This window comes from Acanthochromis polyacanthus, chromosome 19 (assembly GCF_021347895.1).
Source record: "Acanthochromis polyacanthus isolate Apoly-LR-REF ecotype Palm Island chromosome 19, KAUST_Apoly_ChrSc, whole genome shotgun sequence".
Lineage (NCBI taxonomy): Eukaryota > Metazoa > Chordata > Actinopteri > Pomacentridae > Acanthochromis > Acanthochromis polyacanthus.
In genome coordinates, this window is record NC_067131.1 from 14,323,588 (window position 1) to 14,340,771 (window position 17,184).

The 17,184-nt window shown below is 43.8% G+C and overlaps 1 protein-coding gene across 4 annotated transcripts in view; it reads left to right on the forward strand.

Annotated features, from left to right (window-relative positions):
• Nucleotides 1-6,290, forward strand: part of LOC110970028 (ankyrin repeat and fibronectin type-III domain-containing protein 1) — a 165,987-nt gene extending 159,697 nt beyond the window's left edge. For all 4 annotated transcript variants that reach the window (XM_051939438.1, XM_051939439.1, XM_022220238.2 and 1 more), the window contains 5 exons: nt 502-670; nt 796-962; nt 1,121-1,328; nt 1,436-2,175; nt 2,276-6,290. In XM_051939438.1, coding sequence (XP_051795398.1) covers nt 502-670; nt 796-962; nt 1,121-1,328; nt 1,436-2,175; nt 2,276-2,584 — 1,593 coding nt within the window. In that variant the 3' untranslated portion in view covers nt 2,585-6,290. The remainder of the gene's footprint in view (nt 1-501; nt 671-795; nt 963-1,120; nt 1,329-1,435; nt 2,176-2,275) is intronic.
• The last annotated feature ends 10,894 nt before the right edge of the window (nt 6,291-17,184 follow it).

Sequence of the window (17,184 nt, forward strand, 5' to 3'; positions counted from 1 at the left end):
GACGCATCTCCAATTTGAGCACCAACATGCGGTCGCCTCACATTTCAGGTTCCTTTGTACGTCAGACACATTTGGACATTTCAGTCAAGACGTGAAGGTAGGCTCATGTCAGGCTGCTCACTGACAGAATGTGATGTTTTCTCGCTGCTTCACTTTAAATTTCTTTGAGAAATTGCAAATGCGCATCTGCCAGTGATCACAAAAACCTGTGTAGCACAGGTTTCGATGTTGAAAGCTCTATGAAATGAAGCATGCCAGCTTAGGACAGTTACTGCTCAGTCACGTTGTTAATTCCTGACTGTTGTGTGCTCCATATATGCACAACAGGAACAGTCATGGAACGTCTCGTTTTGACCTTCTTGTATACATTAAAATCAAAGCACAAGATTTAAATAGGTGGGATTTTCATAAAATGCTGCTACTTTAAGGACTTTGACGAAGCTTAGATTGACGCCTGTGCTTCCAAATGCCCACTAAGATCATTTTCCTCTGTGTGTCTAGGCACAAGACTTTCGTATCTACAGCCAGGAAGTGCTGGAGTTTGGGGAGAAAGTGTCTTTCCTGCTGCTTCTTCCACCTTCAGATGAAGTGTGCACAGCTCCTGGTCAGAACAACCCATACTCCCCCCGCTCCGGCTTCCTCACCCTGCCCCTGCAGATCTTCGAACTAGGTTGGTATATCAAGTTCTGATATCATCTGCAACATATAAAACAAATATTTAACGCCAGTTGCTGTTTCTGTAGTTTCTGCCAGATCATTTTCTCTTCCCTGACTGGATTCACTTTTCTTCCACAGTCCACTTTAATGCCTATTGCCCCAGTTTCATTGGCCAGTACTGCCGGGTGTCGGCTTTGCTGGAGCTGGAGTCCCTCATGTCCCAGCAGGCACTACGTGAGGCCTTCTCTGAAGCTGAGCTCCTTGCTGCTAAGAAGAAACACCAACAGGTCCAGGAGCATATACAGGTATGACTATAGTTAGCATCCAGTCAGGCTGCAAGGACAAATGAAATACATCTAGAGCTCACATCATGCTGCATTACATACCTGTTATATGTAAATGAACCCAGCATTAAATTCTAGTGCTACTGTTAACCTCTGTGCTCTCGATGACTGTACAACAGCAAATGGAGGAGGTGTGGCGGGATGCGAGGTGGATAATGGATGCCCTTCAGTACGCCCGCTACAAGCAGCCAACAGGAGGCATCTCCATAAGCTGGATCATTGACTTCTCCAAAGAAGTGATGCCTGACAAGCCCCCCTCTACCTCCTCTCAGCCTGACTTCATGCCCTCCCCCATGCCTTCACCTGAACCCTGCCGCAAGCACTCAGGTCAGAAGCATGATATGCTACTGTTAAAAATATATGATCCTGTATAAAGAAATTCTCATGAGCCTGTGTTAATGTGGTTAAATTGCACCTTTTCTTACTTCCTTTAGATTTTGCTGGTCTATCGGACGAGGAGGGCTCCTCTGAAGTCTTCCTCACCACCGACAGCGACTACGATTCCAGCCGTGCCCAGAGCCCCCGTGAGCTCGACCTGTTGCCCCCCTCGCCCCTCTCGTCCTCCGCCCCCCTGGAGCCCCGCGGTTTCCTCCGTAGTGATGGGAGCGGCTCGGGGGGAGGGATGTGCCTCGGCGGGGGCGGACGAGGAGGAGGAGGAGCTCTACGGGATTCCACGCCGGACGTCCTCCAGGCCTCCGAGCCGCAGCACGGCAGGGAAGGTGAAAGGTGCGGTGGAGGTGGGGGTGGAGGTCGGTGTGTGGCGGAAAGGCGAAGGGGGGCACCGGAGCTGTTTGACAGTGACTTCATCCTACCCAGCAGGCAGATCGAGCTGCTGCACATCACAGAGAAGAGGCAGGCGTTCTGTGTGAGGACCAGCAGCCTGGAGTTCCCTTCCACCACGTCGGCCTACCAGCAGCCTTACTCCCACCACACTGCCTGCCCCTCACCCTCCACCTCACCGCAGAGAAGATATCACAGGCCTTCCTCAGTGGATCGTTGTTGTTCTGCAGAGCGCTGTCTGCCACAGCTCCCACCAGCACGTACGTTATCAGAGGACAGCGGCACCCAGAGACTCTCCTCACCATCCCCTGCTGCTCTCAGGAAAGGCTGCCATGCCACGCTCAGAGTGTACCCACAGTATCACACAGGCCTGCCCAAGGAGACCAGTGTTAAGGTGTTGATATATTTTGTCACACTGAATTAATTGAACTGTTGTGTTTGTGCTCATGCTGGGAAAAGCTAATCAGTTTCTTTCTTCTGTGTGTGCATTTCAGCTTTGTGTAACTCCAGGCACATCGGCGCAGGAGATGGTGCAGCTGGTGGTTCAGGAGATGAACGTTGTATCACGGCGCATGTTGGGGAACAGCGGTGGCGGTGACATACAGGAGCAGTGTGTTTACTACGCTCCTGAACAGTTGAAGCACTTTGGCCTGGTGCTGGTCGTGGACAACAGAGAAAAGTGGCTTCAGGACGACTTTTGTCCCCTTGAGCTCCAAAACCCCTGGCTAAGGGGCAAACTGTGCGTTCGCATTAAGGAGTATTCACCACTAGCGCTCAAACACAGCCGGGCCACCACCGTGTGACAATTCCAGGAGAGAGAGGTGCAAAGAAAAAGTTCATTCCGTGTCCTTTTTCGATAAATGATGGAACCGTTGCATCGTCTCCCTCTCACTGAGGTGACATCGTCCTCAACTGCAGCTATAACATGTTGTTATTTTGTTCTGCTGCGTTCTTGTTATCTGAACTGTTACTCTGAGAATCTGTTTCCATGAAATCTGTTCTCCCGTACGTATTCCATCAGAGACCCTCATATGGACACCAAATGAACAATAACAAAGCGGAACAAAGAGAAAACGTTTTTTAGTGTTGTCAGAAGTCATTGGGCAAAAGATTGTGATGCTGAGCCGGCTTAATGGAGCGTCACTTTGACTGCTGGCGCGATCGACGCCAGCACATCGGGCCGTGCACGTTGCCAAAATGACACGGGCAGCACCATCACCTCCCTAGCCGCACATGGACGCGGCTTTGACTATTAACTCTCTCATTGTGTCATTCCCAAAGAGCTGTCGGCTGCAGCCGTTCGGCCCCGTGTTCCCAGGATGTGGGCTCTGGAGCCGGCCCAGAAGGCAGGAAGGAGCGGAGAAGTACAGAGGTGGCTGGCGTCTCCGCTTGGGGACGCAATCGACTCGACGATTTGGCCCGTCAGCCTGTCACTCAACTGCTCTTGGCCACTGTACTGTCTGGTAGCAAGCAGCCAAGCAAGGAATAGAGAGCGTGATAGAAAGGGAGAGGGTGAGGAGGAGGGTGGAGGCTGCATGTTGTAGAACCTGGCACTAACTCTCTGGTGCTCTTTTTCTCCCTTTTGTAGCAACACGTCCTGTACAGTAGACTCAGTGGTAGTGTAGCTGACTAATATGACCATCCCATCTCGTGAAGAAACACTCAATGAAACCAGCTAATTTGGGTTGTCAAAACAGAGAAGAAGAAAAAAAAACAAGCAATACTTTTTACTTTCTGTTTTTTTTTTTCTAATTGATGGGAAAAGCATGTAAACCTTCCAGAATTGTGCTGAGTACATTTAAAGTACTGTAGTCATGCTGTGCTAAAAGTTAACCAGTTCAGTGTTTTGTTGTGTTTGGTTCAGTGGTATTCCCAGATGCATCAGAAAACGGTGCCCGTCAGTCTAGAGCACGGTCTCCCAAAGGGACTGGAGTGTGAAAGGGATGACTCAAGTTGTTAAGAGGCCCAGTGTTTCAAAGCAAAGTTACACATTTTGTATCCCAGATTGTCTCCTAAACTACTTCTAAATAAGTTATATACTAAAGGACCTGCTAAAAGTTACTAAAGTCCAAATGGACTAAAATATATCCGTATATTTTAGTCCTAATGACACAAAGGGGGCTCTTGACAAACACAGCCTGCAAGGTGAGACTCGTGACCAACAGAGACATCCAAATGCATCACCAGGGTTATCAATAATTCTACTAGCTGTTGAAGAGGAGGGAAAACAGCAAAGTTCATAACCCAGCTGTCCTCAAAGCACAAGTACAGAAATGGGATAAACAAATTAAAGCTCATTAATCTAAGTCTAAGCTTCCTCTAAAAAAGTACATAAATATTAAAGCACAAACATAACTTCTAGTCAGGCAGATTTTGAAAACCACATTTAAAGATCACTTTAATATAAATTACTTTCCAATTTTGGCAATGAGGTTCAATAATTTTTTTATGAAAAGCTTTCAGGACAGACTCCCACAGAGTGAACGAGACAGTTTCAATCAGGGCTACAGCCAAGGACTTCCACTGGCTCTGGTTCGGATTTCATTTAATAGAAATACAAAACGATCAATGCTGTTAAAGAATAAAGACAACACAAATAACTTTCAGGGACCTGTCTTCAAACATTACAATATACATCTGAACTGCATTCAATTACATCTGTGACATACCACAAATGCTAATCAGTGTATCTTTGCCATTTGTTGCACTGCTTTCCAACTGTCCCTCCTTTTCAGCCCGTCAATCACACATTAGATGGCCCCAGAATTGTCACTCTGGTATCCCAGAAAAAGGAGGAGAAGGTTCAAACATGTTGTGAAATGATTGAGTTTTAACCAAGTGACAACTTGTGGGGCTGAAAAATGAAGCCAACATGGAGGTGCCAAAGCTGATTCAAACCATGTTTTAATGACTCTATCCAAGTAGGGTTGGTATCTAACCAAACAACAAGTGAAAATGAAAGGAAACATAAAACTAAAGTATTAAAACAATACTCGCAAATGGAGCAACCACCCCAGACCCCCATGGGTGAAAGTTTTGTCTGACTTCTGGCCTCTTCAACTGCATATAGTGACTGTTTGAAGTCCAAATCAAGTCAGAATTATTTATTTTGCGCATTTAAAACAATAGAAGTGGCCACAATAAGTTTTCAAATAGAATAATAAGATTAACATGACAAAGTTACTTAACCTAAACGTTAAGGTCAAAACCTTGAGATAAACCCAACAATTCCAATTGATGAGATGAGGACCCCCTTTGTCAGTAATAGACCTTCAGCAGAACCAGGCTCAGGGAGGGCAGCCGTCTGCCTGAACCAGCTGGGGTGAGGGAAGAGTGGAGACATTTTCTAATAACCTTATAAGAGAAATTATGTTTTTTTTGAAAACATATTAGTGACTATAACATTGTAAAGTAAACACAATTTGGACTTTTGTAATACCTCACAAAGTAGTCTGTGGGCAGTCAGAACTAAACATGCTAGTTTTTTTTTTTAAGTGAGTCTCGCCTTGCAAGTCCATCCAGAGTTTCCAGTCACACCAAATTCTTTCTCTGCTAAATTAATTCTCAGTACAAGAACTGTAATTTCATATAAATTGCCTTCATTCTTCCTAAAATTTAATTGAGGCCTCTCAACAAGCTAAACTTTCCTTTTTTAGCCAGTTTCACAAAAACCTACTACAGCTGAAACAGAGCGGTCATTTTTTAGTGGCGTTGTCTACAACTCCACATTTCACAAAAATTTAATCTTCTGTGTTTTATTTTTTCTATGAACTATCTTTGCATTCCTTATCTAAAATGTCAGCCAGGCTCAGCAGCATCGCACCGTTGTAATGAGCTGCAGCATTTTCAAATGTAGCACGAGTGGGCGAGTTTGATAGGTGAAGTGGATGGACCTGGCCCTCAACTTACTGTAGCAATCCAGGCTCACATGATGTTGCTGAACCTGTCAGAGGGAGCTAGGAGTGGCGCCTCTCAGAGTGTTTACAGAGTTTACTTTCCTTACACCTTCAAAAATGTGTTTACGTGTAACTACTGTACAAAGATGTCTTAAGACAGACTGACGTTATAATAATTGGTTTTACCGATGGCTTGAACTCTTGTGTTAGCGCTTAGATGTCTTCTTTATTCGCATTGTTTAAAGCCGTTTTTACGAGGGCCATCTGCAAAAACAAATCACACAACCAGAAGCTGAACTATGTACATAAACAAACAAGACCAGAGGGTGAATGTACTGTATCTGCCCGAAATGTGAAAAGAAGTGGAAGTGTGGGGGAGGGGGCTGTCATTATTACGGAGGTCAAAGGTCGGTGAAGTTGCAAGCTGTCGCCTCAAGTTTGTGTTGAATGGGAAGAAGGGGATTTAAATTCCCTTTTCCAGTCAAAGAAAATAAAGCCCCATGTTTACAAGGAGCTGTTGGCAGATCCATCAGGCAAAGTCATGAAGGAGACATCACGTCACTTTTTTTAAATCTATTTTTATTGAACAATAAATGAATATTACAAAATGAAAGCCTCGCTTGTTTTTGTGGATTTCTCCTCTTTTGCCGCACACGAGTGTAGGAAGTTTCTGACCTTCATGTGTGTCCCACAGCGCAGTAACAACGTCTTTTATGTGATATTACCTTTTTACACTTCCTCTTTCAGAGGTCGTCCACTTTGCAAATTAAGTGTGCCACACTTTCCTAGAGCTGAGAGTTCCACTAGGATCAATGGGGTTTTCTGGCGCACCTCATCACCCAGAAGAATCATAAGTTTGTATTTCAACTGTGTGCAGATTAGATTTTCTTTGGGGCTTATTCTTTTAGTTTGGAGTTTCATCCACATGTATGCTGCATTCCCAAAAGCCGTTCATTCATCTGATATGAATGAGAATGACAAATAGAGGGCTCTTGTTCTTACAGATGCTATATTGCTATGATCTCATTACTGTTTGGCACCCAGTTGATGAAAACTGAATGGTGGGCAGCTGCAGACTGGATCTCAGACTATAAGTGGTGGGCATGGCCACATGAGGCCTGCAGAGAGCCGGGGATGATGTTACGATTTCGTATGTTCGGGGAGTGTTTCACTGTCACTTTTCTAACAGGTTTGAGTTGAAGCTCAGCATTAGGAAAATATTGGACATAATGACATCGCCTTCGCCCGTTTCACATCGACCGTGCATTACCTCAGCTTTATGCTCTCAGTGCGGTCCTGTACGGTGAACAAAAACATGTCTGGACACTGAAATACTCACATTCTGCAAGCGCTTCTTTTTATAGTGATCTGATTCAATTAACCCAAAGTCATTTAAAGCAGGTCTTGCCACTCAGCAGCCCTCTTGGTGACACCGCTGTGCAGCTATGTCAGGCTAACAAGGACAGACTCCTATCTGAATGAATGGGGAGAGAGGCATAACTGCAGTTTCAATGGTTACTAGGACACGATGTTTCCCTGTTCAGCTGTCATAAAGCAGATGACGTCATGTTCTGTATTTCAGACTTCACCCATAGATTTTTATTCATTCTTTATGTGGCCAGTCTCTCGCTTTATCACATCCTAACATCAATCCCTTTTTATGAGATGTTTATCTCGTTGGCATATTCAAATAGAAAAGTCTAAATGAAAGAATGCATGTATGAGACTTCATTTGAAAGGTAACATCATGTAGTGCGTTTAGCATGCGGCTAAATGTTCAAATAACAATAACCAGGACGTGGTACGTGGCAGAACTATGCAAATCACTACATACCCTCTACATCTAGTCATCCACACCTGTATGAAATTTCAAACCTCAAGGCCCAACTTAACTTTCTGTAAAGTTCACGGAGCGGCTGAATTGTGGGGAATGTAACCAATCCAACCATGTGTCCACGTTGGCAAAGTCGAAACATTTATCTCTTTATGCAGAATGTTAAACCGCTTTGAGCAACCTGGGGGCTGTTGAAAGGACAAAATTAGAGACAGACTTATACTGTCGTGAAAAACAAGTACTGTCTGTTCAGTTAATATTGCTGTTCTAACAAGAAAACCAGAAACCCTTTTACTACGCTGATTTGACTTTTATGTGTATTATATACATTTCAGGTATCAAAACTTCAAACTTCTCAGCTTCCATCTGAATGTGTTGACTCAGAAATCAAAGCTTAAAAAGGAGCATTTAACACTACGCATAAATAGAAATAAAACAGTCAAGCTTGCAGCAGAATATGCATTTTCGTTCATGCCTTAATAAATCTTTATGTTGCACGGCCCTGTTTTTATACAGTGTGTTAATATGTTTAGTTGAATCATGATCCCAGGGTTGAATTCTGGCTGGCCAGGTTGCTTTCAGCAGGCTCATATCACAGCGCTCCCTTGCTAGCGCCATGTGTTTTTTCAGCCCTTGAGCAAATAAAATGCTGCATGCTTCCCTGTCAACAGATCCTACAAACACTAATGCGAAGATGGACGCACAAACACACACACACACACACACACACACACACACACACACACACACACACACACACACACACACACACACACACACACACACACACACACACACACACACACACACACACACACACACACACACACACACACACAAGCTTACACTGGTGCACACACACAGCACGCTCTCAGGAATCTCGATATATAGATGTGTAAATGCACACATATACCATGTAGAAGATTGACACTTTTCTACTCTATCAAGACAAATCCGTACACACTCTCCCAAGCAGCTTATCACACACAAATCATGCCATAATGCAACCTTGCCAACACACTACGCCTTTAAGAGCAGCCCTTTACCGTTTATTGACAGTAACTTAAGAATTGTACTGGAATTCTGACACCTCCTAATTTTAAACCTTCTGACTCCAGGAGGACCCGAGCTAAATATAACCCCTGGCATATATCTGAATACCTATAAAGAAAACATTCCAAAAACGCCTTGAATAGTGGCTATTCATGCTCATAAAAGAGATTCAACGTGCAGCGTGCTCAGCGCCGGAGCAGCGACTCATGACTCATCAAAATATCTGCATCCAAACAGCGACAAAGTCATGTTGTGTATCGGGGAGAATCATTTGATAGGGGATTTAATCAGCACTTCCACTGGCAGAGAGGTCAGATTCAGAGGCTGTTAAGCTTGTGCACTGGAACGGGAAGAGTCCAAACTGCTAATTGCATGTGAGCCCCTGCTCCGGTTTTGTGTGCGGCTAAACTGGTCCACCTGAAAAACAGCAACCAATGCATCTTAAGGAGACTGCAGGCCTTAATCAGCTCTGACTCAGAGTGTCCCTCCTCTTGACTCTCCCTGAGGTCATTGAGTACTCGGGCCCAAAATGTTATTCTGCAGATTTGCTAGATATATGCATGCATAGGGCAGTTTTTCACTGCAGGAACTTTGAGGTTGTTGTCGGGCAGCAGGGGCGTCACTAGGTTTTAAGGACAGGGGGGCTTAGTCCCCGGGAGATGCACAGGATGTGAGTGAATGTTTAATTTCACAAACAGCTAACAAAAACTGAGAAATTGCTTCTCCACTTTTTGGACAGATTTAGATTTATTCAGCGATACAATTCTACAATTCTACAATTTCATTTAGCAGACGCTTTTGTCCAAAGCGACGTACAACACAAGCAAGAATTCAGACATAAGGAAAAACCTGTAGTAAGTGCAAAAAGTGCTTCAAGTGCGATTGGTCAAAGGTGTTGCCATCAAGTTGCAGATGAATTGCCAACCACCACCACCCCTTTTTTTTAATACTTACTGTGCAAATGTTTTAGGCCACGGTGGCCACGACTTTTGCTCACACCACAGTAATTCAGGGCTGCCAATTTGTGACCCCAGAAAATTTTGAAAATTTGTGATCCCTTTTCCTGCATTCTGGTGTAAATTAAGATTATTTTGCCCTTTTAAAATCTTATTACAGAGATAACATGAAGGGATAATTAAAAAAAATTGAGCTTAAAAAAAGCAGAAACAAACAGAGCAAGGGCAGGCAGTATTGAAAATGGTTCTTCATGTAAAATAAGGATGAAAGTTTTGTGGTTGGATGAGCACGCCACATTTCAGTATTTTCCATAAATATCTGCATAACTGAAATAACTCCAGCAACCACTTTGTAACATTTGTCTTGGAGGATTTTAATGCACACACTCAACAGCTTCAAGCAGACCACATCAGCCAACTAAATAAAAAGTGCTGAAGCAAAAACAAAACATATCTTCTCAACGTAAATTATCCATTCACTGAACAGAATTACAATCAGACACTAAATTCTCTATTAAATGTCAAAACAATCCATGTGACTCTAAAAACTCAACAGCTTTACAAACTCTAAGACTAAACTCTTCACAAGGATCCAAAATAAGTTGGACTTCTACATCAGAGCTTTAATTATTTTTCATCTACTTCCTGAAAAGTTTGGTCAATAAATAAGACAAAAACTAATATTTTCAGCTGAACTAAAGACAGACTTTGTGATTTTTCTGCTCACATGTTGTGTTGTTGTAAACTTACTCTTTCAAATAAATAGTCTCATAACCCCCTGGAAACCAGCGTTTGTCCTGTTTTGTTGTCGCTCCTCGGTGACCCAAGACAGCTGGTTGTAATGTTTTTTGAGCAACACACCATACTTTGAAGTTTTTACAGTGAAGCCAGTTTGACATGTTCAGGCGTTCTATGTGTGAAAACTCAGAAATTTCAGGTATCAGAAGGTGGTTTTCAACTTTCTTTGTTAACTTTCTGCTTCAACTTTAAACTAAATGTACTTCACTAAGCCAGGCCTCTGGACTTCCAGTAAGATGCGTTCCTATTGGCTGTCCAGGTGGCTGCTTGGTGTTATCAGGAACACCTGAGCAGCTCAGTGTCTTCCTGCTTTATGGCTGCAGTCAAACATTTCCTCTGCTTCTCTTCACTGAACTGGGTTTGGCTCTGTTGCTTTAGTTTCTTTAGGTGTTGGCTTGCAGCTTCCAGCAGTAAAATCGTCTTTAATGTGTTTCTTGGTGTGTTTTAGGGCTTTGTACTGGATAGCTGTCTTGGTAAAGGTGGTTCTTAACCTACAGTTAGCACATGATGCTAACATGTGCAGTGATTAGTGGATTTGGTGCAGCTGAGTTGTGTCTTTATCTTGGCTGTAGTGAGTCTTTAGAGGTTTTTGGTCAGACACATTCTGTATTCTTGTTTGTGAACCAACATTGGTTGTCCAGAAGGTAAGAGTTCCTGTCCTGATTCTCTGTTTAAAGAGCTTCTCTGGTAGGCTGCAGGAGACTTTAGCGTTTGGGTTGTGCTAGTTTGGTTTTTGTATGGTGTCATTTGGACGACTATCTTGAGGCCTCTCCATGTGGTTTAGTGAGGTTTTCTGTAACAGTTCTACAAAGCAACCTGCAGCAGAAGAGACTTTGAGAGTTTTTAGAAAGTTCTGGAGACCAGACTTTGGAGCAGAAACATTTGTCAGCAATTTGAGCAGGAGAAGGTGAGCTTCAGAGTAGAAATGAGAAGGAAACCTTCTTGACCCGTGTGGTGAGGTCCTGTACCAAGAGTTTGAGCAGGTTGTGAAGAGTCTGTAGTTCTTTGGTCTGAAAGCACCAGAAGAGTCGACTCATTAAAGGAGAAAACAGGAGACATTGTTGGTTCTTCTGTCGCTCTGCAGTTTCCACTTTCTTCAGACCGAATATCAAGTTTCTATTTTAAATAATTTACTGTGTGAGCCCAAGAAGACTTCAATAAACTCCCTCCATACCCTGGACACAACAGATTTTATTACCATGTTAAATCTTTTTTTTTAAATATGCTTTTGAGTTTTAATCATAGTTTCAGCATAGTTTTATTTTCTCTTTGCTTGTTTAGTTAGTTAGTAGTAATCTTCTCCTCTCCAACATTGAAACTTTAATACAATATCCACTGCATAACCTAGCATAAATAATCCTCCATTGTTCTGTTTCCTACATGCACACAACTGAAGTTATGTCCAGTTACAGATATTTGTCCTTCTCTTGGCTTGTTTGGAATTAACACGGTGGTCATCGCCGTCAAGTCCTACATCGCAATGGAAACAGAAAGGCTGAAAAGGTCCGTTCTTGTTCATGCTACCTTGTGCCTGCTCCGAATTCCCGCAGTGGGTAGCTGCCTGTACATGAGGCCTGGTTCCAGAAGGATGTAAAAGCATGTCTTGCATCTTCAGTTTAATATTCTGCACTCTAAGTTTGAATGAAACTGAAATTGTACTGTCATGCAATGCACAAGGAGAAACAGGGTTTGAAATTCTGCACCGCTGCACTTGGGTGTCTGGACAAATTCAGTCTTTAGTGTTTGCTAATTATCCAAATACAGCTAGACTGATGTTCAAAATAGTTGGAGAGGACAAACTTAAACACCTGCAGCAGCCCAGTCTCCTTGGCTGCAGGACAGATCATGGAGACAACAGTAATTCTACTATCAGAAAGTCATTGGAAAGACTCCCTCCAGACATACCGAACACTGACATAATCAGTAAAAAAAGACGCCAGATTACACCATAAACTCCAAATTCTAATTTGGCTTTGAATATTTGGTTACAAGAAAGGTTAAGGGCATATCTTTGCTATTACCACTGGTGGTCATAAAGCTATGTGTATATCAATGCTATGACTGGTAAATCTTGAGCTAGCAGCTGCAGACGTACTTTAAAGTGGATGACTGTCAGTTTTAGGTGCATCCCAGCTAAATTCAGCTGCACTCTTAAATCATTTTGTTCTGGAACTACGCAACTGCAGCTTCACTTTAGAAATAAAACCCACTCATACAGACACTTGACATCCATCTCGGTAAGAAATGTATATCTTGTCCAGGCACATGGGACTCTGGAAGCAGACATTTTTGGTAGAATGCATTTGTTAAAACTAAAACGTGAGCTGCATTGACTACTTTGTCCCGATGCTGTGCTGACATCCCTCTTTCCTCTTCTTCTGTTCCATTTCTGCACCAACTGATCACCTGTTTTGCCCCCCCCCTCGACTTCCCCCAGCTCTCTCATCTGCCGCCACCCTCTGCCCCACCCTGCCCACCACCAGCCGATTTCGGCTTGGCACTTACTGGCGGATTAGCAGTGGCAGGAGCGTATACGTGTGTGCACGCTGGCATGCGTGTCTTTTCTGTACATGTGTGTGTGCAGTGGGTGGGAAAAGTGGAGCCTACCACTACTGCATCATTCATTTCTCTCTCTCTCTTTCTCCCTCCCTCCCCAGGGCCCATAAACCTTTAAAGCACCTATAAAACACTTGGCGAGGCCTTTTTGAAGTTTTTATGAAGATCTGGCTTTATTGTTCCCAAGAGATGAGTCCCGCTCCGCTGGCGCCTCGGAGCTTTCTGGAAGTGCCAGTGAATTCAGGAGGGGGGGGCTGGGTGGTAGCAGAGGAGGGAGTCCCAGGGAAAGAAGGGCTGGGAATGGGGGTGGGCACTGCGGAGCCTGCGTTTTTATGCCCCCCTGTGCATATGTGTGTAGTGTGTGGTGCATATGTGTGTGTCAGGGAATGCAGATGAGCTGCAGGACCAGTTCGAACGACAGCAACTTTATCTTCAGGTGTTGAGTTGCCCAACATGAGGCGGAATTCAGAATTAGGACGCATCAGATCTCATGCATGTGAAGACATTTCTAATAAAAGCATATATGTGTGCATGCATGTGTTGCGGCATGTGTGTGCCTGCGTATTTGTGTGCAGACGATGGGGCCAGCAGGTTGCGTTCTTGTTGTTTGAAGTGGGGCTCTGTTGTTCTCATAGAGCTAAATGAATGGAGCCGGACCCCCCTCCATCTGTCTGATCCAGCGGCACTGGCCCTCCCTCCCAAATCCCAGCTCCGACGCCCGACGCACTGGCCCCCTCAAAGGAACAGTTGGCAAACGGACGGCCCATTAAACAGGCAAGGGCGACGAGCCCTCACCTCTGAGCAACACTTGTAAGAGCGAAGAGAGTGTGTGACACAGGCAGAGAGAATAGCAGAGAGAGAGCGTGTGTGTGTGTGTGTGTGTGTGTGTGTGTGTGTGTGTGTGTGTGTGTGTGTGTGTGTGTGTGTGTTTTAACCTGAGTGCTTCTTAATTCTGAAGTGTGTGTGTGTGAGTGCAGATTTCTATACGTGTCTTGGGAGTGGCAGTTACAAGTCAGTGGCCATGACATTAGCCATGCTGTTGGCTTTGACTGTGGCCTCCACAACCCTCATTGACACAAAGGTGCGTATTCTCACCTTCACATCAAACCATTGACAAGAAAATGACCGTCTTAAATGTCCAGCTGACATTTATGCAGAACCACATGGTAGGATTGGATTAAATCATTTGTTTATGTCTTAACCCTCTTGTTGTCCTCATTTACGGTCACCAAAAAATATTGTTTCTTTGTTTGAAAAAATCAAAAAATTCAGCAAAAAAAAAAAATCCCCAAATTTCTGAAAATTTGTGCAAAACCTTCAGGAAGAAAATTCCAATAATTCCTTAAAAGTTTCCTTAGAAAGTTTTATTTTTAAAAAAATTCCCACAAATTTGGCAAGTAAATTCTTGTAAATATTTTCAAAAAATGAGTAAAAATTTTCTGAAAAAAATCCTAAAAATATCTATAGTGATTACATATATATCAGTAAACCTTATATTTTCTTTAAGAACATTCACATAAAAATCAACCAAAATCCAGCAAAATTTCTCTGGTTTTGGTTGATTTATTTGTGAATGTTCTTAAGAAACATTTTGAACATTTCTTTTTTTCCCACCAAAAAATGTTCAAAGATTTCCCAAAAATCTTGAAATGTGGGCATCAGAAGTTTCACTGTGAAAATATATTTTTTTTCCACATTTTCAAACTTTAAAATGGGTCAGTTATGACCCACAGGACAACACGAGGGTTAATTACAACATTTTGGCCGTGTCCCTGGAATCCAAGGAGAAAAGTGCGCATATTTGCATCTGATCCTCAGCCTGCAAGGAAATTGAGCTCAAGTTGATACAAGCAGCCAGATGCACTTATTGCATGCCGTTACCCAAAAACAAGTGCCACGTGCAATCAAAAAGAGGTCACATCTCAACATAAAACTTCCACCATTAGAGGTCAAATAAAGAAAAAAACTGTTCATTCAGCATCCTTGGAGAGTCGGCCATTTCTCCTCATCTGCACAGTTCCGAACCTTCTGTGATTTGTTTGAAAGTGCTCCAAACGTCCCTCATCCCAGGGAAAGCAACAGCTTGGTTCTTCGCTGAGAGTCGGTTGCACGCAGAGTAGCCAGAGGAAAGCCAGCAGTGGTGATACTAAGAAGCAGACAAAGATGAGCGGAGGAAGGGGCAGCCGAGGAGAAATCCTGCATTCTGGGAAGCAATCTAGTTTATCTGCTTTTCCAGACATTTATGATCAAATCCATATTAGCCACTGACATAAAATGATCTCAGAGATGTTCAACAGTGTGTGTAAATGCGAGTGGAGACTTGGTGGGAAGTTTGGTATCTTAGAAAAAAAGAGTCAAGCTGCTAGTTTGGGTAAGATGAGGAAATAGGAGAAAGGATGAGCCGTACATTTTGGGCAAATACCGAAACTGATGGACTCCACACACCCACACACCCACACACACACACATATTAACCCCAGCTCCAGCCCCCTTTGTGCAAGGGATGATGTCATGCTTTCTGAAAACATGGGGGGGCGTCGGGGGTTTAGGGGGGGATTCCTTTGGTCCTTTCAAGTTTGCAGGGGGAGCCTTGGGCCACGACAGGGGTAGACAGTACGAGGGCAGGAGGCTCAACGCTGCTGCTGCCACCCCCTCCTCCCCTCCAGCCTCCCAACTCCGATTCCACCCAACCCCAGCAAGCAGTCACATTAGGCACGCTCCGGCCATGCCATCAAAGGCCCAGCTCACCGCACACACACACACACACACTTGCATCTGCACACAACAAAAGCATGCACGCAAGCCTCCAAACTGCATGTATGGACGTACGGACGCAAGTCAAATGAGCATGTTCGCACTCGAAACAAACGCGTGCCTAAAAATAAACCACACGCACGCACAAAAAGGACACAGACACACACTCGCATACCAACAGATCAAACACGCACACACTTCAATCATGTCCGACCCCCCCGGCTGTGTTATTGTTTTGAAAATATGATTGCGGTGACGGATGGGGCGGGGAGAGGAGAGGGCTCTGGCAGGGGCGAGTGGCAGGGCCCCTCTATTGTCCCCGACCAGTGTGAGTCTGTGTCCATAGCTATAGAAACTGGGGCCACACTGGGAAGGCATGCTTTCATCTCCACCACAGGCTCACCGCTGGCAATAAGGGGTCAAATAAATCCCCCTGGATGCAGTGTGTGTGTGAGGGGGTTATGGGGACACATGCAAGTGTGCACACACTCACACACTCTGAGCGTGTTTACCTGCGCTATCTCACATTCCGTGCATCAGCTTTTACCCCTCTTCCATTTGTGTGTTTTTACAGCAAACATTGCAAACGTATCAAAGCCGAGGAATGAACATTTTCAGGCATTTAAGCCCTTTCCAATGTTTCCACTGCAATCTGTCAGAAACACGTTTTCTGCTCCAGCTTTCAAAGGAGTCAAATGACTTCCCACGAAACGTCCCTCTACTCTGATGCCGCTCGATACTTAAGTACAGCGTCTGACATGAAAGAGAGCCTCGTCTCACCACAACAGAGGCGGTCTAAGTCACTTAGGGTAAATGTGCCCTGAGCACGCAGCACATGTAGCACAGGATCACCATGTTGATCATTAGGATTCGCAATGTCCTGAGACATTCCAGACTCGCTGATTGCGCACACTTAAACACACGGGCCAGATACACAAACAAATGCATGCATCACACACATTGGGCACTGTTAGCGACATGCTTGCTCAGAGTGGTGGAATGTGGCTCAGTACATCTACTCAAGCACTATCCGGCGCGCAAATTCAAATGCATTTTTTACAGTGCAGATTTACATTCATCCTGCAGCTTTAGTTACTTTACAAAAATGCTTTGTTTTGTTTTTTTTTTTATCATGAAATACAGTATGAGATTTTCATATTATTGAAACTGCCCCACAGTTTATAAAAAATAAATGAAGAGAGTAGATTATTCAATTAGTTGATTTGATGATGATTAACGGGCAATTCTTATGACAGTTCATTGTGTTTCATGTAAACCAATTCATGCTTCCAGGAGCACGAATGTGAAGACTCTTTGCTTTTCCTTCAAGCTGTTTTGAAGTCTTTAATTTAACCCTAAAATCTCATGGCTGTGTATTGAAGTTATATATTGAGACATGAACAGGATCATGCCTCATACCTTAAAACTGACTTAGATGTACAGTATTTGTACACATTTGCTTCATCTAGAATGCTCCAGCTCGAGCACACCAGCTCACCCATTCTCTCAATTAAATAGAATCAGATCCGTTTTATGAGTTTTTCTAAACCAGTATT